General features: G+C 48.7%; 2 protein-coding genes across 4 annotated transcripts in view; one reads left to right on the top strand and one right to left on the bottom strand.

Moving 5' to 3' along the window:
- Window positions 1–14,249, bottom strand: part of LOC127587477 (transcription factor 12-like) — a 117,624-nt gene extending 103,375 nt beyond the window's left edge. For all 3 annotated transcript variants that reach the window (XM_052045831.1, XM_052045832.1, XM_052045833.1), the window contains exon 1: window positions 14,085–14,249. In XM_052045831.1, coding sequence (XP_051901791.1) covers window positions 14,085–14,153 — 69 coding nt within the window. In that variant the 5' untranslated portion in view covers window positions 14,154–14,249. The remainder of the gene's footprint in view (window positions 1–14,084) is intronic.
- pi4kb (phosphatidylinositol 4-kinase, catalytic, beta) overlaps window positions 1–21,228 on the top strand; it is a 599,336-nt gene that overhangs the window by 244,764 nt on the left and 333,344 nt on the right. The window lies entirely within an intron of this gene.

Below are 21,228 nucleotides of genomic sequence, written 5' to 3'. Positions count from 1 at the left end.
GTACTCATCTACATTAATCCCATTTACCCGCATTAGGTCTGTAGCCTTCTCTCCCTTGGCAGTTCGCTTGGCACTCGTCTAGAGGCTTCTTAAATGTGAGAGTCCTGGCCTCCACCACCACCACCACACGCAGTGCGTTCCTGACTCTAACCATCCTCAGGGGGGGATAAATTCCCCCTCAGATCCTCTCTAAACCTCCTACCCCTCACCTTAAACCTATGCCTTCGTCTTAGACACCCCCATCACGGGAAAAAAGATTTTTATCATCTATCTCACCCATCTTTCCAGGAGGTCATCCCCTCAGCGGCCTCCTCTCCAGGTAAAACAAAACACAGAATATCCAGTCTCTCATTATCACCATAATGCTCCAATCCGGGCAGCATCCCGGTGAATCTCCTCTGCACCCTCCTAACCCAAGGCTAAGCACATCAGCCACAGCTGTGACTGGAATTGGGGACCTCCTCAGACCATCTGGGATTCCAACCGTGAACCTTATCTGACTCAGTCCCGCATCTGACAATTTGCCAATTGAAGCAATTTACATAAAAACTTTACAGTTCCTTTCATGTCCCTTTCAGGATTTCCCAAAGCTTTTGGCTGCCAACAAGATACCTTTGAAGCGTAATCGCTGCTGTGATAGCAGAGATGGAGCCAATTTGCACTCAGCAAGCTCCCACACGAAGCAACACGGTAATGATCCTGATCATCAGATTGATATTGATGGAGGGATAATTATTGGGCCCAGGTCACCAGGATGAACTCCCCTGCTCTCCTTTGAAACAGTGACCAAGGAGTCTTTCACATCCCCCCCAAGAGAGCAGAGAGAGCTTTGCTATAACGCCTCATCTGAAAGACAGCACCCCCAAAAGTGCAGCAGTCCCTTAGTTCTGGTAGTTGGTTTATTATTGTCACATGTACCGAGATACAGTGAAAAGCTTTTGTTTGCGTGCTGTCCAGTGAGGTTGTTCCATATGCAAGTACATCATGGTAGTACAAAAGGAAAACAGAATGCAGAATATAGTGTTACAGTCACAGAGAAAGTGCAGTGCAGGTAGACAAATGAAGTGCTAGGGCCACAACGAGGTAGACTGAGAGATCAAGGGTTCATCTTTATCGTACAAGAGGTCTGATCAAGATAACAGTGGGATAGAAGCTGTCCTTGAGCCTGATGGTGCATGTTCTCAAGTTTTTGTATCTTCTGCCTGATGGAAGGGGGTGAGAGGAGGGGAAGAAGAGAGAATGACTGGGTACCGGACCCTGAGGAGAGCATGAACCCACAACCTTCTGACTTAAAAGTTACAGGGACAGGTTGGGCAGGCTAGGAGTTTATTCCTTGGAACATAGGACACTGAGGGGCGACTTTATAGAGATGTATAAAATTAGGAAGGGCATAGATAGGGTGAATGCACACAGTTTTAAAAACTAGAGGGCATAGGTTTAAGGTAAGAGGGGAAAGTTTTAAAGGGGACCTGAGGGGCAACTTCTTCACCCAGAGGGTGGTGTGTATAAGGAACGAGCTGCCAGAGGAATTGGTTGAGGCAGGTACAATAGCAACATTTAAAAGACACTTGGATGGGGATAAGGGTTAGAGGGATATGGGCCAAACACAGGCAAATGGGGCGAGCTTAGATAGGCATCTTGGTCGGCATGGACAAGTTGGGCCAAAGGGCCTCTTTCCCTGCTGTATGACTCTGACTCTAAGCACCAGTACTGCCCCACAAGCTATAGCTGACAGTCTTATCAGTGCAGAATGAGGCCATTCAGCCCAACCCCTTCCATGCTATTTCTTTGAAAGAACCCTCCAATTAATCCCACCTCCTCTATGTAGCCTGGGAACTATTTACCTTGAAAATATTTATATTTATCCCATCTACTTTTGAAAGTTGCTGATCTGTTCCCACCGCCCTTTCAAATGGTATAATATTTGAAAGGCCGGTGGAAACAGATTTTTGTCAAATTTATCCATGTTCTCTGGGTACCAACCCTCCTGCTACTGGAAATAGAGTCATACATGAGTCCTTTGGCTCTTTGAATCTGCTCCAACAACCAAGCACCCATTTACGCTAATCCTTCATTAATCCCATTTTATTCTCCCCACATTTCCCCCCCAACCCCCCCCCCCGCCAAATTCTACTCCTCACATGTACTCGATGGCCAGTTTAGTGGTTAATTAACCTACCAACCCGCACATCTTTGGGAAGAGGGAGGAAACTGGAGCACCAGGAGGAAACCCATACGGTCAGGGAGAGCGTGCAAACTCCACATAGACAGCACCAGAGGTCAGGATCGAACCAGAGTTCCTGGAGCAATGAGATAGACACTGTGCAGCTGAGTAAATCAGGAGAATCTATTAAAACCCCTCATGATTTTGAATGCCTTCGTTTAATCTCCATTAAGCCATTCCTGCCACAATGAGGATAATTTAAGAACATAGAACATGACAGTACAGGCCCTTCAGCCCATAATTTTGTGCTGACATTTTATCCTGCTCTAAGGTCCATCTAACCTTTCCCTCCCACATAGCCCCCCATTTCTCTATCATTCATGTGTCTATCTAAGAGTCTCTTAAATGTCCCTAATGTATCTGCCCCCACAACCTCTGCCGGCAGTGCGTTCCACGCACCCACCACTCTGTGTAAAAAAACTTACCTCTGACATCCCCCTTATACCTTCCTCCAATCACCTTAAAATTATGTCCCCTCGTGTTAGCCATTGTCGCCCTGGGAAAAAAGTCTCTGACTGTCCACTCGATCTATGCCTCTTATCATTTAGTAGGAACTTGGGGTGTCAACTTTTTTTTATATATACATGCAGAGGGTGGTATATATGTGGAATGAGCTGCCAGAGGAAGTGGTACAATAACAGGTACAATAACAACTTTTAACTGTTGGACAGGTACATGGATAGGAAAGATTTCAAGGGTTATGGGCCAAATGGAAGGAGCTTGGATGGGCATTTTGGTTGGTATGGACCAGTTGGGCCGAAGGACCTAATTCCATGCTGTATGACCAATGCCAATTTCTCCAAAGTATCCATGTAATTGAAGTCCTTCTTCCCCACCACATTTTTGGATAATCACCTCCACTTCCTTACAAAGATTGTCTCAGTCTGGCAAAGGACCTCGAAGGGATAGGCCTAACTTTATTCTAACACAGCTTCTTTTGCACCCCACTCAGTCCGAGTCCCACTTGTTAGACTGTGATTAACACAACCCGACTCGATCCAACAACACTTGCAGCCTTCTGCAACTTTCCCCCAGTTCACACATCACAATTCAATTTGGAAACCTGATTTTCTTGATGAGGCCAGGGTTATTCTATATCCCACCCCAGGCATAGGCATTCACATCAACATAATAGATGGGATATAGTACATGGGAAGCCATACTACAAATGTGTCTGTGCAGGCTTGTTGATGGAGCCAATTAACCCCAGCCCCCTGCTCTTTCTGCAAAGACTTGCAAGTTTTTACCCTCCCTGTATCCTTCCAATTCCCTTTTGGAAAGCTCCAGTTGAATCAGCTCCCATTGCCTTCCCAGACCCAAGAAGATAAGGGAGTGTCCTCATCTCCCACTCTGGTCCTGCTGCCGATTATCCTCATTCTGTGCTCCGACCAACCCTTCTGCCTCCGGAAACAGGTTCTTCATTTCCTTCATCAAACACCCTTCTGATTTTAAATTCCTTTATTAGATCCCATAATCTTTCCTGCCACAAACAGGATAAGATAAGGTAAGATATCTTTATTAGTCACATGTACATAGTAACACACAGTGAAATGCATCTTTTGAGTAGGGTGCTCTGGGGGCAGCCCGCAAGTGTCGCCATGCTTCCGATGCCAACATAGCACACCCACAACTTCCTAACCCATACGTCTTTTTGGAATGTGGGAGAAAACTGGACACCCGGAGTAAACCCATGCAGATACGGGGAGAACGTACAAACTCCTTACAGACAGTGGCCGGAATTGAACCCGGGTCACCAGGGCTGTAAAGTGTTACGCTAACCGCTACACTAATGAGATCCCACAAGAGACTGCAAGTGCTGGAATCTGGTGCAACAAACAATCTGCTGGAGGAACTCAGCAGGTCAAGCAACATCTGTGAAATGTCAAAAATTCCTTTCCTCCCACAGATGTGTCTTGACCTGCTGAGTTCTTCCAGCAGACTGTGTGTTGCTCCAGATTCCAGCATCTGTAGTCTCTTGTGTCTCTGCTGGAGGAACTCAACAGGTCGAGCAGCATCTGTGGGAGGAAAGGAATCAGGATTTCGACAATTCCTTTCTCTCCCTGCAGATGCTGCTCGACCCGCTGAATTTCTCCAGCAGATTTGTTTGTTAGTATCTAATGAGCAGCAGTCAGACTAGTCCTGCTAATACAACTCACCCAAGACATGTGTTAACACCATAGTTCAACTTGTTGGGACCTCTAATCCCCTGCCCAGTCTCCAACCCACACTGCTCATGCCGTGTTCTTGATGGGATGTAGCTCCATAGACTTGTGCATGCGTGTGAAGGATGGTTGGTCAAGGAATGCATTATGCCACTCTGCATTGCCTCCTAGTGGCTTGGTTGGCACTTATCAGACATAGCGCTAGGCAGCGAATCCCAGGTACAATTCCCAAACTGAAGAGGAATTAGCTGGGGCTGCACAGGAGATGTTGTGTTTGGGCCCAGGGACTGAGGACTGTTTGACCTGCATCTCACTGGGTACCAACCTCACCCCAGAAGGTAAGGTGTTCAAGCCCCACTTCTTCAGATGCAATTAAATGTCCAAAATGCCGACATTTCCAGCAGCAATGCCAAGATTCATACAGCATGGAAACACTCCCTTCGGCCCAACTGGTCCATGCCGACCAAGACACCCATCAAAGCTAGTCCCATTTGCCAGTGTTTGGACCACAACCCTCTAAACCTTCTTATCCACAAAACTGTCTTTAAAAAGTTGTTATTTTACCTGCCTCAACCTCGTCCCCCGGCAGCTCATTCCACACACACACACACACACACACACACACACACACACACACACACACTAGCCTCTGTAAAATAAAAAGTTGCCCCTCAAGTTTCTATTAAATCTTTCCCCTCTCACCTTAAACCTGTGGCCTCTAAAAAATTTTATTTACAGCGTGGTAACAGGCCCTTCCAGCCCAACGAGTCCGCGCCGTCCATTTTAAACCCATATTAACCTACCCGTACATCTTTAGAATGTGGGAGGAAACCGGAGCACCTGGAGGAAATCCACGCAGACACAGGAGAACGTACAATCTCCTTACAGACAACAACGGGAATCGAACCCCGATCGCTGGTGCTGTAATAGTGTCGCGCTAACCGCTATGCTACCGTTCTTGATTCCCCAAGTCTGGGAAAAAAGACTGTGCACATTGACCCTATCTATGCCTCTCATGACCAGCATTAACAAGACATGAAATTCAGAGCCAATGTTGATCTCTCTAACCAACGACATGTCATGAAAGGCACTATGAAAATCTGTTTTTCTCCCCCTCCCACAAACTAAGGAAGATGCAATTCCAAAGCTCCCACCCCAATTAAAAAATAAATATCCAGTAACATCATCCCACTCCACTTCTGTCTGAACTCAAGATATTGATTGAGGGCAGAATCATCAGACGCATGCTATAGCTGACCAGCCACCCCCATACCCACACACACACAAGCCTACAGAGCAGCACCACATCAAGAGCCCAATGTGAACAGTATGGGTTGCAGAGAGGGGAGGGGATTAGGGGTCCTTGCTCTGAATGGTCTGATCGAAGGGGAAAAAGGAGGGAAAATAATACAAATATCTCCAGTATATCAGCCCACCACATCAAGCAATCCGGCAGCAAATTCATGCCCAGTCAGGATTTTCTGTGTCAAAGTCGCCCTTGCAGCAACCCACACAATCTTCTTTAAAACAAAAGGAGTGATGATGGGAGGTGGGCAGAGGAGAGAGAAACAGAAATACGTGTAGACTCAGTCTCACCTCAGGCACCAAACACTTTTAGCAGGCAGACACCTAGCTTTCGCTTGTTGACCAGGCTGGTTAATCGTGATTGCAACAGAGCAGCCTACAAAAGAATGGGGCAATGAAATGGCCAACACTCCCACTGCAATATGAACTGTCAGGGGAGAGAAAGTGTAATTCCAAAACTGGACAGATGTAAGGCCAATGCAACACACCAAAGATATCCTACAAAGGCGACGTGCTGGAGGGGATGGGATGGGAGGGGAAGCTGCAAGAACACTTCAGAACTAACAAGAGGTAACTTCACCAAATCTGGCCTTCTATTCAATGCTGCAGTTGGAATACAGCACAGGACAGGGTACGGGGCAGGGGTAGTGCGGAGGGGATCAAAACATCTGTCCAGCAGAGAAACATATTTCAACAATCAACAGATTTCTTGATGCTTCTTAATCAAAAGCCCTCTTCTGCAGAGAGACAGAGAGAGAGAGAAATACAGAGGGGGAGGGAGAGAGAGAGAGAAATACAGAGGGAGAGAAAAATACAGAGGGGGAGAGAGAGAAAAATACAGAGGGGGAGAGAGAAAAATACAAGAGGGAGGGAGAGAGAGAAAAATACAGAGGGAGAGAAAAATACAGAGGGGGAGAGAGAGAGAAATACAGAGGGGGAGAGAGAGAGAGAAATACAGAGGGGGAGAGAGAGAGAGAAATACAGAGGGGGAGAGAGAGAGAGAAATACAGAGGGGGAGAGAGAGAGAGAAATACAGAGGGGGAGAGAGAGAGAGAAATACAGAGGGGGAGAGAGAGAGAGAAATACAGAGGGGGAGAGAGAGAGAGAAATACAGAGGGGGAGAGAGAGAGAGAAATACAGAGGGGGAGAGAGAGAGAGAGAAATACAGAGGGGGAGAGAGAGAGAGAAATACAGAGGGGGAGAGAGAGAGAGAGAAATACAGAGGGGGAGAGAGAGAGAGAGAAATACAGAGGGGGAGAGAGAGAGAGAGAAATACAGAGGGGGAGAGAGAGAGAAATACAGAGGGGGAGAGAGAAATACAGAGGGGGAGAGAGAAATACAGAGGGGGAGAGAGAGAAATACAGAGGGGGAGAGAGAAATACAGAGGGGGAGAGAGAAATACAGAGGGGGAGAGAGAAATACAGAGGGGGAGAGAGAAATACAGAGGGGGAGAGAGAAATACAGAGGGGGAGAGAGAAATACAGAGGGAGAGAGAGAAATACAGAGGGAGAGAGAGAAATACAGAGGGAGAGAGAGAAATACAGAGGGAGAGAGAGAAATACAGAGGGAGAGAGAGAGAAATACAGAGGGGGAGAGAGAGAAATACAGAGGGGGAGAGAGAGAAATACAGAGGGGGAGAGAGAGAAATACAGAGGGGGAGAGAGAGAAATACAGAGGGGGAGAGAGAGAGAGAAATACAGAGGGGGAGAGAGAGAGAGAAATACAGAGGGGGAGAGAGAGAGAAATACAGAGGGGGAGAGAGAGAGAGAAATACAGAGGGGGAGAGAGAGAGAGAAATACAGAGGGGGAGAGAGAGAGAGAAATACAGAGGGGGAGAGAGAGAGAGAAATACAGAGGGGGAGAGAGAGAGAGAAATACAGAGGGGGAGAGAGAGAGAGAAATACAGAGGGGGAGAGAGAGAGAGAGAAATACAGAGGGGGAGAGAGAGAGAAATACAGAGGGGGAGAGAGAAATACAGAGGGGGAGAGAGAAATACAGAGGGGGAGAGAGAGAAATACAGAGGGGGAGAGAGAGAGAAATACAGAGGGGGAGAGAGAGAGAAATACAGAGGGGGAGAGAGAGAGAAATACAGAGGGGGAGAGAGAAATACAGAGGGGGAGAGAGAAATACAGAGGGGGAGAGAGAAATACAGAGGGGGAGAGAGAAATACAGAGGGGGAGAGAGAAATACAGAGGGGGAGAGAGAAATACAGAGGGGGAGAGAGAAATACAGAGGGGGAGAGAGAAATACAGAGGGGGAGAGAGAAATACAGAGGGAGAGAGAGAAATACAGAGGGAGAGAGAGAGAAATACAGAGGGAGAGAGAGAGAAATACAGAGGGAGAGAGAGAGAAATACAGAGGGAGAGAGAGAGAAATACAGAGGGGAGAGAGAGAGAAATACAGAGGGGGAGAGAGAGAGAAATACAGAGGGGGAGAGAGAGAGAGAAATACAGAGGGGGAGAGAGAGAGAGAAATACAGAGGGGGAGAGAGAGAGAGAAATACAGAGGGGGAGAGAGAGAGAGAAATACAGAGGGGGAGAGAGAGAGAGAAATACAGAGGGGGAGAGAGAGAGAGAAATACAGAGGGGGAGAGAGAGAGAGAAATACAGAGGGGAGAGAGAGAGAGAAATACAGAGGGGAGAGAGAGAGAGAAATACAGAGGGGGAGAGAGAGAGAGAAATACAGAGGGGGAGAGAGAGAGAGAAATACAGAGGGGGAGAGAGAGAGAGAAATACAGAGGGGGAGAGAGAGAGAGAAATACAGAGGGGGAGAGAGAGAGAGAAATACAGAGGGGGAGAGAGAGAGAGAAATACAGAGGGGGAGAGAGAGAGAGAAATACAGAGGGGGAGAGAGAGAGAGAAATACAGAGGGGGAGAGAGAGAGAGAAATACAGAGGGGGAGAGAGAGAGAGAAATACAGAGGGGGAGAGAGAGAGAGAAATACAGAGGGGGAGAGAGAGAGAGAAATACAGAGGGGGGGGAGAGAGAGAGAAATACAGAGGGAGGGAGAGAGAGAGAAATACGGAGGGAGAGAGAGAAATACGGAGGGAGAGAGAAATACGGAGGGAGAGAGAAATACGGAGGGAGAGAGAAATACGGAGGGAGAGAGAAATACGGAGGGAGAGAGAAATACGGAGGGAGAGAGAAATACGGAGGGAGAGAGAAATACGGAGGGAGAGAGAAATACGGAGGTGGACAGAGAAATACGGAGGTGGACAGAGAAATACGGAGGTGGACAGAGAAATACGGAGGTGGACAGAGAAATACGGAGGTGGACAGAGAAATACGGAGGTGGACAGAGAAATACAGAGGTGGACAGAGAAATACAGAGGTGGACAGAGAAATACAGAGGTGGACAGAGAAATACAGAGGTGGACAGAGAAATACAGAGGTGGACAGAGAGAGAATTAGTTCAGATGGAGGACAGGGTGGTATGCTGCAGCTGCTTGATGTGGGAACTCATGGACCTTGCTGCGGTCCACGATGGCCACATCTGCAGTAAGTGCTTGAAGCTGGAGGAACTTCGGCTCAAAGTCGATGAGCTGGAGTTACAGCTTCAAACACTGCGCAGCATCAGGGAGGGGGAGAGTTTTGTAGATACTCTACATAAGGAGACGGTCACCTCCCATAAAGCAGGTAATTCTGGAGTCCAGGAAGTAGATAGAAGGGTGACTGTCGGGGAGGGAAAAGGAGAAAGAAAACGAACAGGCAGATAGAGCAGAGGACCCCCCGGAGGCTGTTGCCCTCAGTAACACGTTGTCAGCTTTGGAGACTGTTGAGGGAGATGACCTGCCGGGGCCTAGCAGCAGTAGCCAGGTCTGTGGCACTGGGACCAGTCCTGATGCTCAGAAGGGAAGGGAGAAGAGGAAGGCAGTAGTAATAGGGGACTCGATAGTCAGCAAAACAGATAAGAGGTTCTGTGGCAGTGAGCATGAACCCCGGATGGTTTGTTGCCTCCCAGGTGCCAGGGTCTGGCATGTCACTGATCAGGTCCGCAGGATTCTAGAGTGGGAGGGAGAACAGCTAGAAGTCGTGGTTCATGTTGGTACCAACGACATAGGTGGGAAGAGGGATGAGGTCCTGAAAAATGAGTTTAGCGAGATAGGCAGAAGGCTGAAGGACAGGACCTCGAGGGTAGCGATCTCGGGATTGCCGCCAGTGCCACGCGATAGTGAAGGTAGGAATAGGAGGAGATGGCAGATAAATGCGTGGCTGAGAAGTTGGTGCAGGAGGGAGGGTTTTAGATCATTGGGATCTCTTATGGGGAAGGTGGGACCTGTACAGAGAGGACGGGTTACACCCGAACTTGAGGGGGGCTCAATATCCTTGCGGCCAGGTTTGCGAGGGAGGTTCAGGAGGGTTTAAACTAGATTGCGAGGGGGAAGGGAACCGGAGGAGTAGGTCAGAGGAAGAAGGGGATGGGGAAAAGTCAGATCTGACAGGTAGAGAGGCTTTGAGGAAGGAGAAGCAGAGTACAGGCTACAAAAGTAGTAAGGTGAATGGGCTAACGTGCATTTATTTGAATGTGAGAAGCATCGGGAATAGGGGAGATGAACTGAGAGCTTGGATAAGTACATGGGACTATGATATTACAGAGACATGGCTGACATCGGGGCAGGAATGGATATTGAATATTCCTGGTTTTCAGTGTTTTAAAAGGTATAGGGAGGGGGGGAAGAAGAGGAGGAGGGGTGGCAATACTGGTCAGGGACACAGTTACAGGTGCAGAAAGGGTGGATAATGTAGAAGGATCCTCTCTAGTCAATATGGGTAGAAGTTAGGAATAAGAAAGGGGCAGTTACCCTCCCAGGAGTATTCTATAGGCCCCCGGTAGCAGTAGGGATACTGAGGAGCAGATTGGGAGGCAGTTTTTGGAGAGATGCAAAAATAACAGGGTTATTATAATGGGAGACTTCAACTATCCAAATATTGATTGGCACCTGCTTAGTGCCAAAGGTTTAGACGGGGTGCAGTTTGTTAAGTGTGTCCAGGATGGATTCCTGATGCAGTATGTTGACAGGCCGACGAGAGGGAATGCCATATTAGATCTAGTTTTAGGTAATGAACTGGGTCAGGTGACAGATCTTTCAGTGGGTGAGCATTTGGGCGACAGTGACCATTGCTCCATAACCTTTAGAATTATCATGGACAGGGATAGGAGCAAAGAGGACAGGAAGATATTTAATTGGGGGAAGGCGAATTATGAGGCTATACGGCAAGAACTTGGAAGTGTAAATTGGGGTGACATTTTTGAAGGGAAATGTACCATGGAGGTGTGGTCGATGTTCAGGGATCTTTTGCAAGATATTAGGGATAAATTTGTCCCGGTGAGGCAGAGAAGGAATGGTAGGGTGAAGGAACCATGGGTGACAATGGAGGTGGAACAACTAGTTAGGAAGAAGAGGGCAACATACATAAGGTGTAAGCAGCAAGGATCGGACAGGGCTCGTGAGGAATATAGAGTAGCAAGGAAGGAGCTTAAGAAAGGGCTGAGGAGAGCGAGAAGGGGACATGAAAAGACTTTGGCGAGTAGGGTTGAGGAGAATCCCAAGGCTTTTTTCTCGTACGTAAAGAGCAGAAGGATGGCTAGGGTAAAGGTAGGTCCAATTAAAGACAAAGGTGGGAGGATGTGCCTGGAAGCTGTGGAAGTGGGTGAGGTTCTCAATACTTCTCTTCAGTATTCACCAAGGAAAGGGGCCTTGATGATGCTGAGAACAGTGTAGGTGAGGGTAATGTTCTAGAGTATGTAGATATTAAGAGAGAGGATGTGTTGGAGTTGTTAGAAAACATTAGGACAGATAAGTCCCCAGGGCCTGACGGAATATTCCCCAGGCTGCTTCGTGAGGCGAGGAAGGAGACTGCTGAACCGTTGGTTAGGATCTTTGAGTCCTCGTTGTCAACGGGGTGGCACCGGAGGATTGGAGGGTGGCGAATGTTGTCCCCTTACTCAAAAAAGGTAGTAGGGATAGTCTAGGGAAATACAGACCAGTGAGCCTTACGTCTGTGGTGGGTAAGCTGTTGGAAAGGATTCTAAGAGATAGGATCTATGAGCATTTGGAGAAACATGGACTGATTAGGGACAGCCAGCATGATTTGTGAAGGGAAGATCATGTCTCACAAGCCTGATAGGGTTCTTTGAGGAGGTGACCAGGAAGATTGATGAGGGTAGTGCAGTAGATGTGGTCTACATGGATTTTAGTAAGGTGTTTGACAAGGTTCCGCATGGTAGGCTTCTTCAGAAGGTCAGAGGCCAAGGGATCCGGGGAAGCTTGGCCGTGTGGATTCAGAATTGGCTTGCCTGTAGAAAGCAGAGGGTTGTGGTGGAGGGAGTGCATTCAGGTTGGAGGGCTGTGACTAGTGGTGTCCCACAGGGATCGGTTCTGGGACCTCTACTTTTTGTGATATTTATTAACGACTTAGATGAGGGGGTGGAAGGCTGGGTTAGCAAGTTTGCAGATGACACAAAGATTGGTGGTGTTGTGGATAGTGCGGAGGGCTGTGGAAGCTTGCAGAGGGATATTGATAGGATGCAGAGCTGGGCTGACAAGTGGCAGATGGAGTTCAATCCAGAGAATTGTGAGATGGTACACTTTGGAAGGACAAACTCCAAGGCAGAGTACAAGGTAAATGGCAGGATTTTGGGCAGCGTAGAGGAGCAGAGGGATCTGGGGGTTCATATCCACAGATCACTGAAATTTGCCTAGTAGATGGATAAGGTAGTTAAGAAAGCTTATGGGATGTTAGCTTTCATAAGTCGGGGGATCGAGTTTAAGAGCTGCGAAGTGATGATGCAGCTTTACAAAACTCCGGTTAGGCCACACTTGTAGTACTGTGTCCAGTTCTGGTCACCACATTATAGGAAGGATGTGGAGGCGTTGGAGAGGGTGCAGAGATTTACCAGGATGCTGCCTGGATTAGAGAGTATGGATTATGAGGAGAGACTAAAGGAGCTAGGGCTGTTCTCATTGGAGAGGAGGATGAGGGGAGACATGATAGAGGTATACAAGATATTGCGAGGAATAGATAGAGTGGACAGCCAGTGCCTCTTTCCCAGGGCGGCAATGCTCAAAACAAGAGGACATGGCTTTAAGGTATTGGGTGGGAAGTTCAAGGTTGATGTCAGAGGGAGGTTTTTCCACCCAGAGTGGTTGGTACATGGAATGTGCTGCCTGGAGTGGTGGTGGAGGCTGATACGTTGGACAAGTTCAAGAGATTGTTAGATAAGCATATGGAGGAATTTAAGTTAGAGGGATATGTGGAAGGAAGGGGTTAGATAGCCTTAGGTGTGGTTTAAAGGGTGGCACAACATGGTGGGCCGAAGGGCCTATATTGTGCCGTATTGTTCTGTGGTTCAATGGAAATACAGAGTGGGGGAGAGAGAGAGGGGGGAGGGAGAGAGAAAAATACAGTGGGAGAGAGAGAGAAAAATACAGTGGGAGAGAGAGAGAAAAATACAGAGTGGGGGAGAGAAAAAATAGTGGGAGAGAGAGAGAAAAAAATAGTGGGAGAGAGAGAGTGGGAGAGAGAGAGAAATACAGAGTGGAAGAGATTGAGGGAGAGAGATAGAGACGGAGAGAGAGAGGTCCAGCGATACAAAGTCGGAGAGACAGACATACAAAGTAGAAGTTGGAGAGAGCGTGTGGGAGAGTGAGTGCGTGTCGGTGTGAGAAGGCGACGTGAAACAGAATACGAATCTTTTATAAACATTTCTCTATTTCCTCTAAATCGATCCGCACTTGGTTTTCCACACAAACCCCTCTGTTTTTTTTGCCCCGAGATAACGAGGGGGGGGGGGGGGGGAGGACGAAGATACCGCTTCAAAGAATAGGTCCACTTACGAACTGTCTTTCATTTGTAAAACGCATGTTTTGCTCCTCCAGCGTTTATCTTTTAACGGTGGCATTGAGCTTAAATGTCCAAACCTACAAACTCTCCACACCCTCATCAAGGAGCGGGGACAGAAACTTCCTCAAAACTTTTTCTTTTCAAGCAAGCGATTGCCGAGCCTCTCTTCCATTGTCCTGCAAATACTTTCTCCTTCTTGCCTATTAAAAAGTTCTGAGACAGATATTTGTTTAAACAAATACTGCACACGTTATTGTTGTTGCTGTATTATAAGATTTTGTTAAACCTGTCATAAATAACTGCCCAGAAGGAGATCTGGGGGTGTGGGAGTGTCGGAGAAACCCAGAGCCAAACAAAAATTAAAAAAATATATATATAGGCATATTAGAAAAACAAAGGCAGTGTACGAAGCATGGAAGAGCAAAAAGTTTCCGGACGTGCGATGGATGACTGAAGAGTAGAACTGTTACCAACACTCTCCCTGAATCCAGCACACAAAGACCCTGCAATACAAAGACAGTGGGCAAAAAAACAAGCCTTAATACTTACAGTCTTGCCATTACAGAAGTACATCAAGGAATTATTTCCAACCCCAGGTACTGGGTACGCACAGTACATGCTTGCACAGTTTTTGATGACACCTCAAGTCAGAATTTAGTAATTCCCTCGGATAAAAGTGGAGAGGCAGACACAAGAGATTAAGAACAACACTGACTTGCCTCCCTCAATCTAATTCCAAGACTACAAGATCCCTTTTACCACATGGCCCTCATCAAGAGCCACATGCAGATGAGGATCGAGCCATTCCACTCCCAGTTAAAGGGGAGGGCGCGTTATTTGGCAAAAGATCAAGGAATAAGATGGACTGAGCCAGAGAGAAGGACGTGAGCTGTGAACTCCGCTGGGCGATAAGTTCTTAAAGGGAAATAAAGTTCAGGAAGAAATCTGTGTGATTCAGCGGCAGAATGCAACCGGTGTTGTGGCGTGTTTTTGGAAGGGGGCGGGAAGCAAGAATGTCACAGGATAGAGAACAGTGCAGCACAGGAATAGACCCTTCAGCCCACTATGTTGTGCCAAACTAACTCAACGCCTAACTAAACTAATCCCTTATGCCTGCACAGTGTCCATATCCTCCATTTTCTGCACATTCATCTGCCTAAGAGCCTCATAAAAGCCTCTGTGGTAGTGACAGAAAAGAAGAGTCTTTTGTGTGCAATTTGGACCCGGGGCCAGTATTTATCCCCGTGCGCAAGTTGGCCTGCTGCCTTTCCTGCCTCGGGGCCGGTGCCTCGAGGAGATAGCAATAAACAATCTGCTGGAGGAACTCAGCGGGTCAAGCAGCATCTGTGGGTGGGGAAGGAACTATCGAGGTTTCAGGTCGAGACCCTGCATCAGGACCAGACTCCAGCATCTCTTGCGCCTCAAGGAGGGAATGGGGATGAGTGCTTGAAGAACAGAGAAAGAGGCGGGAGAATAGGACCCACACAACACACACAAAGTGCTGGAGGAACTCAGCAGGTCAGACAGCATATATGGAGGGAAATGAACAGTCGACATTTCCGGTTGAGACCCTTCATCAGGACTGTGAGAATAGGACTGGTGGGATTGTTCTGCAAGGAGACAACACCATTATGGGCCAAATGGCCTCCGTTCTGCACAGCAGATGATCCTCTGATCGGGAGAAAAGGCCTTTGAGAAGCAGATCGTGTTTTGCTTTTCAATGCGTTTCCTTTGCAACGTTAATGGAAATGGAACATCTTGACAGCGAGAAGGAGAACCCATTCCACTCTGATGGAAGTCAAGCAAATACACCACACTTTTCAGTGGGCACTTCTTAAAGAGGTCTTGTGCCAACCTCCCACTGCACTCAACACCAGGAGCAAGGCTCCCAGAACACTCAGCCGGCTCCCACAAGCTGGGTGTAACAATATTTAAAAGACACTTGGACAGGCACATGGATAGGAAAGGTTTAGAGGGATATGGGCCAAACGCTGGCAAATGGAACTAGCTTAGATGGGCATCTTGGTCAGCATGAACAAGTTGGGCTGAAGGGTCCGTTTCCATGCTGTAGGACTCTATGACTCTATAACTCCATATCATTCACATGGGGACACAAGAGACTGCAGATGCAAGTCAGGCAGGAGGTACAGAAGCCCAAAGTCCCCACACCACCAGGTTCAAGAACAGCTACTTCCCTTCAACCATTTGGTTCTTGAACTATCCAGCACAGCCCTGATCACTACAGTTTAGCAACACTGTGACCACTTTGCACTAAAACAGACTTTTTTTGTTCTAATTGTGTTCTTTCTTGTAAAAATTGTGTATAATTTATGTTTAATTTTTTTTGTGAATGCTGCTTATCTGATGCTATGTGCCTGTGATGCTGCTGCAGGTAAGTTTTTCATTGCACCTGTGCAACATGTACTTGTGCCTATGACAATGAACTTGGCTTTGACTTTGCTGGAACAAACAAGATGCTGGAGGAACTCAGTGGCTGCTGAGTTGAAGGAAATGGACAGTCGACGTTTAGGGTGAGATCGCTGAAATGCCCCACACCACTCTCCCAAAACAGGCACCCCTAACTTCGAGCACCGCCACGGCAAGAGATTTCTAGGGGGACAGAGGAAATGGTTGTCAAAGCCTGCCTGAGAAACTCGTCGCTTCCTCACCGACCCATGGGAATGCTGAGCAGCTCAAAGGAGCAGTGGGAATCTCAAGTCTCTTCACTGGCATCATAGGTGTACCACCTTCCCAACTACCGTGTCCTATCCAAACATCTCCTGCCTCACCCGTGGAACCTCAGAACCAGACTGGAAGCAAGATATCCTCATATCCTCAGTCCTGAGGGAGCGTCTAAGAGGAGGAGAGGGACCTGAGCCTTTGGAACTCTCTCCCTCTGAGGGCGGTAGAAGCAGATATTTCTAAGGGAGAGGTAAATAGATTCTTGATCGTCGGCGGGGGTGGGGTTGAAAGATCACCAGGGTAGGTGGGAATGAGATGACAGTCAAATTGGCCATGACCTTATTGAACAGCAGAACAGGCTTGAGGGGCCGAGTGGCTTTCTTCTACAGAGACACAAGAGACTGCAGATGCTGGAAGATGAAGCAACAAGCAATCTGCTGGAGGAATTCAGCGGGTCAACCCGAAATGTTGACAGTTCCTTTACCCCCCACAGATGCTGCTCGACCTGCTGAGTTCCTCCAGCAGGTTGTGTGTTGCTCCAGATTCCAGCGTCTACAGTCTCTTGTGTCTCCATAAGGGAGCTTGCTGTGTACAAACCAATGTGTTTATATTCCCAGCAGTGCAACATTCTCAAACTAGGGAACTGAATGTACTCCACTGAAGCATCCAAAATCTTCTCTTATCCCACCCCTTCTCAATTTGGTTCTCAGCTGTGGTGACTCACAGCAGCACGGAAACGGGACCTTCAGCCCACCATGTCTGTACCGACCATCAAGCACTATTTATACTAATATCACTTTCTTTAAATTGTTCCCCCCCCCCGATTCTACCCCTCACCCACACACTGGGGTGGGGGCAATTTACAGTGGCCAATTAGCCCAGCGACCCCACAGGTCGTTGGGATGTGGGAGGGAACCGGAGCACTCGGGGGAAATCCACATGGTCACAGGGAGAACACGCCAACTCCACACACACACACACAGACAGCGCTGGAGGTCGGGATCGAACTCAGGTCTCTGGGGCTGTGAAACAGCACTCTCCCCGCTGTACTACTGCTCCAACCTTGGGTAAAGCTGGGGTTAAACTGGCTAGATCACCAGTCCCCATTTAGTCTCAGGCACGGAAGGTAAATTTGACTGGTTCTTTGGAGGGAACTTTAAAGAGATGACCATATGTGTATCCTTAATGTGCTTAATGTTGAGTAGAGGGGCTGGGTGAGTGGGCATCTGGTTCTCAACGACATCCCTCCCTACATTCACAGCACCAGTCAGGAGGTGTCTGCTCAGTTATGGTGGAATCAAGCTTGGTTGTGAGGCTCCACACAGTTGAATATACTGAATAGTAGGCGACACACAAGACGCTGGAGGAACTCAGCAGGTCAGGCAGCATCTGTGGAGGGAGATGGACAGTCGACATTTGGGCTCGAGACCCTTCATCTGGACTGAAAGACAGAGGGGAGGTAGCTGGTGTAAAGAGATGAAGGGAAGGGGTGGGGCTGGAGCTGGCAGACGGAGGAGGGGAGAATGGAGGTAGCGATAGAGGCTGGGAGGTGAGAGGTGGAGGCGATAAACGGCTGCAGACGGTGGGATCTGACTGGAGAAGGTGGAGCCTGGAACCAAATAAGGGAGGTGGGGAGGGGGGAGGGCAGAGAGGAACAGTGAGGGGGGAGGGGACCTAGTGGGAGGAGTGTGTGGGTGGTGGGCAGATGGTGTGGGTGCAGGAACAGGGTGCTGGGGGCTGGGGTGGGTGTAGGAGGAACTGGGTGGATCAGGAAGAGAGAGACAAGGGTTAGAGGGGGAGCAGGTTACCTGAAATTGGAGAATTCAATGTTCATGCTGTCGGACTGGCATTTGAACGAGGCCCTTTGTTGGAGAAGGTGGGGGGGAAGAGGCCAATGGAGACTGAAGTCCCGGCGAGTCTTCGTATCACTAGGGAACTGAAAGCTGCCCGCTTCTTTGCTTGTGACTCAGTTTAGGGGCTGCCGTTATGCATATTCACTATCTCTGAACATAATGGCACCCATCAACCCCACGCCTCTGCAGAGGAAGGCAGACAGCCACACCGATGCCTTGCCTGACCTCTGGACCAGTAGGGCAGGTGAAAGAGGGTAAGTCATGACAAGGACCCTGTATGGAGAGCAAGTCTCTTAGGTGAGGCCAGGAGGGCAAATTACACAAAAGGAATTGAATCCCAAGATGCCCTGGTAGAGGAGATCATTCCACCCATTATGCCTGTACTGGCCCTTTGAATCAGTCACACACCCTGCAAATCCTGCCCTCTCCAGTGTGTGCCCTCCCAGACTACAGATCACAGATGGGGAAACATTGAGGGTCCACTCATGACATCGAAATCAGGAGCAGAAGAACAAACCATCTGCTGGAGGAACTCAGTGGGTCGAGCAGCATCTGTGGGAGGAGAGGAGTTGTCAGAACTGAAAAGTCCTGATGCAGGGTCCCAACCTGAGATGTCGACAAGAGACTGCAGACGCTGGAATCTGGAGCAACACCCAGTGCTGGAGCGAACTCAGCGGGTCGGGCAGTATCTGTTCTGGGTTGATGTTCTGGGTCAAGACCCTTCATCTGGACTGAAAGAGAGAGAGAAGATGGCCAGTGTAAAAAAAGGTGGAGGGAAGGGGTGGAGCAAGGGCTGGCAGGTGATAGGTGGATCCAGGTGAGGGGGGGGGTGATAGGCAGGTGAGGGAGGGGGAGAGAGGGAATGATGTCAGAAGCTGGGAGGTATTGAGTGGAAGTGACAAGGGGCTGAAGATGGTAGAATCTGATAGGAGAGGACGGCGGATCATGGAATAGAGGGAGGGGAGCCAGTGGGAGGAGTGTGTGGGTGATGGGCAGGTGCAGAGGGTGGGGGGAAGAGATAGGGTGATGGGGACCAGGTGGATCAGGGGGAGAGAGAAGGAAAAGGGACAGAGGGGAGCGGTTACCGGAGGTTTTTGAATTCAATGTTCAAGCCGCCAGGTTGGAGACTGCCCAGGCGCAATATGAGCTGCTGTTCCTCAAATTTGCATTGAGCCTCAAGTTGGCAATAGAAACGTAGAAAACCTACAGCACAATTCAGGCCCTTCGGCCCACAAAACTGTGCCGAACATGTCCCTAGTTTAGAAATTACTAGGCTTACCCATAGCCCTCTATTTTTCTAAGCTCCATGTACCTGTCCAAAGGTCTCTTAAACGACCCTATCGTATCCGCCTCCACCACTGTTGCCGGCAGCCCAATGAACGTGGACAATTCTTTTCCCCCCACAGATACTGCTCGACCCACTGAGTTCCTCTAGCAGATTATTTGTTGATTAAAGTCCCACAGATTACCAGATCAATGGTGTTGGAAGAACCCCTCTCTCACCATCCAACAGAAGCCGTGCCATGTTTTACATCCAACCGCAGTTTAACTTTTCAGCTGTAAGGTGCTTTCCCCAGCTATGTGACACCACCCACCCCCACCCCCCCCCCCCCCCCCAGCACTGCCCTCGCTGCATCAGTCCACCCCCTGCTTCAGGCACATGTTAGCAACCCAGCACTGTGTTCATGCTGCTGGTACCTGTGAATGAGGGAACATGGCAAAGCCTGAGACGGAGCCCCCATCAACAGAATGAAAGTTGGTCATTACTTCTTTCTCGCTGCAACGCTCATGACAAGACTGTTGAAAGGGTTCGGGGTTTGGCTTTACTTTCCCTACTCTGTTCCTCCTCTCACACACTCACAGCACTAATGAGGAGTGACGGAGATGAGAGCTGAAAATTGGTTTAAGCAAAACTGACCGAGCAAAACAGAGCTCCTTAACACTCTGTCATTCAAGATTAGGATTTTATGTGTGTATTTTGTGTGTGTGTGTCTGTGTGTGCGTGTCTGTGTGTCCGTGCATGTGTGTCTGTGTGTGTGTGTATGTATGGTGTGTGTGTGTGCATACATGTGTGTGTCTGCGTGCGTGCATGTGTTGTGTGTGTCTGTGTGCGTATGTGCATTGTGTGTATGTCTGTGTGTGTGAATGTGCGTGTGTGTGTGTGTGTGTGCATACGTGCGTATGTGTGCATATGTGTGTGTGCGCTGTGTGCATTGGCAAGTGTGTGTGTACACGTGCTTGTGCAAGAGCATTAGTAAGTTTGTGCATGTCTGGGAGAGAGTGAGAAGGGCGGAAAAGTTCAGAGGGACAATGCCAGAGCTCGGGGCCCAGGCAGCTGAAGGCACAGCCACCAACGGCAGAGCAACGAGAACCAGGGGTGAGAAAGGAGCCAGAATTGGAGGATTGCAGTGATCTCTGGGAGGGGGGTGGGCCTGGAACTGGTTCCAATGATGGGGAAGGTCCAGATCATTTGAAAACAAAATTCAAAGGACTGTTGCTGGGAGCTTGATGCAGGCAGCATCAGCTGTATTTATTACATTTGCAACACTGCAAGAAGCACGCCTTTTCTGTAAAGGACTTTACAGAAGGTTGTTAAAGGCGCAACAGAAATGCATGTCTGCTTTTCTCAAAGGCAGTTCGACAATAAATGCTGATTACATCCCAGGAGTGAATCTAACCAAGGGCAGGAATTCCAACCAGCTGAACCTAGCAGGAAGGAGCATCATTCTGAGACAGAATGGTGGAGATTCTGTGTGGATTCCCATGTATGTGCTGCCCTTGCCCTTCCACATGGCAGGGGGTATGGGTTTGTGGGGTGAGGGGTGGTTTGTCTTGTACGTGATGTGGCATTAATTCCTGATGCCTCATCCCTGTGTTTCCGAGTTTGTTAGGCCACCGTTCTTCTGCTGCGATAAGGGGTTGACACAGTGGCGCAGCGGGTAGGGTCACTGCCCCATGGCTCCAGAGACCCGGGTTCAATCCCGACCTCCAGCACTGTCTGTGTGTGGAGTTTGCACGTTCTCCCTGTGACTGTGTGGGTTTCCCCTCAGGTGCTACAGTTTCCTCCCACATCTAAACTGGTAGATTAATTGGCCGCTGTAAATTGCCTCTAGTGTGCAGGTGATTGGTGGGACCTGTGGGGGAGTCGATGAGAATGT

The sequence above is a fragment of the Pristis pectinata genome, chromosome 40 (assembly GCF_009764475.1).
Source record: "Pristis pectinata isolate sPriPec2 chromosome 40, sPriPec2.1.pri, whole genome shotgun sequence".
NCBI classification, from domain to species: Eukaryota; Metazoa; Chordata; class Chondrichthyes; order Rhinopristiformes; family Pristidae; genus Pristis; species Pristis pectinata.
The sequence above is the reverse complement of the archived record's forward strand: the minus strand, read 5'-3'. Positions and strand labels throughout refer to the sequence as shown.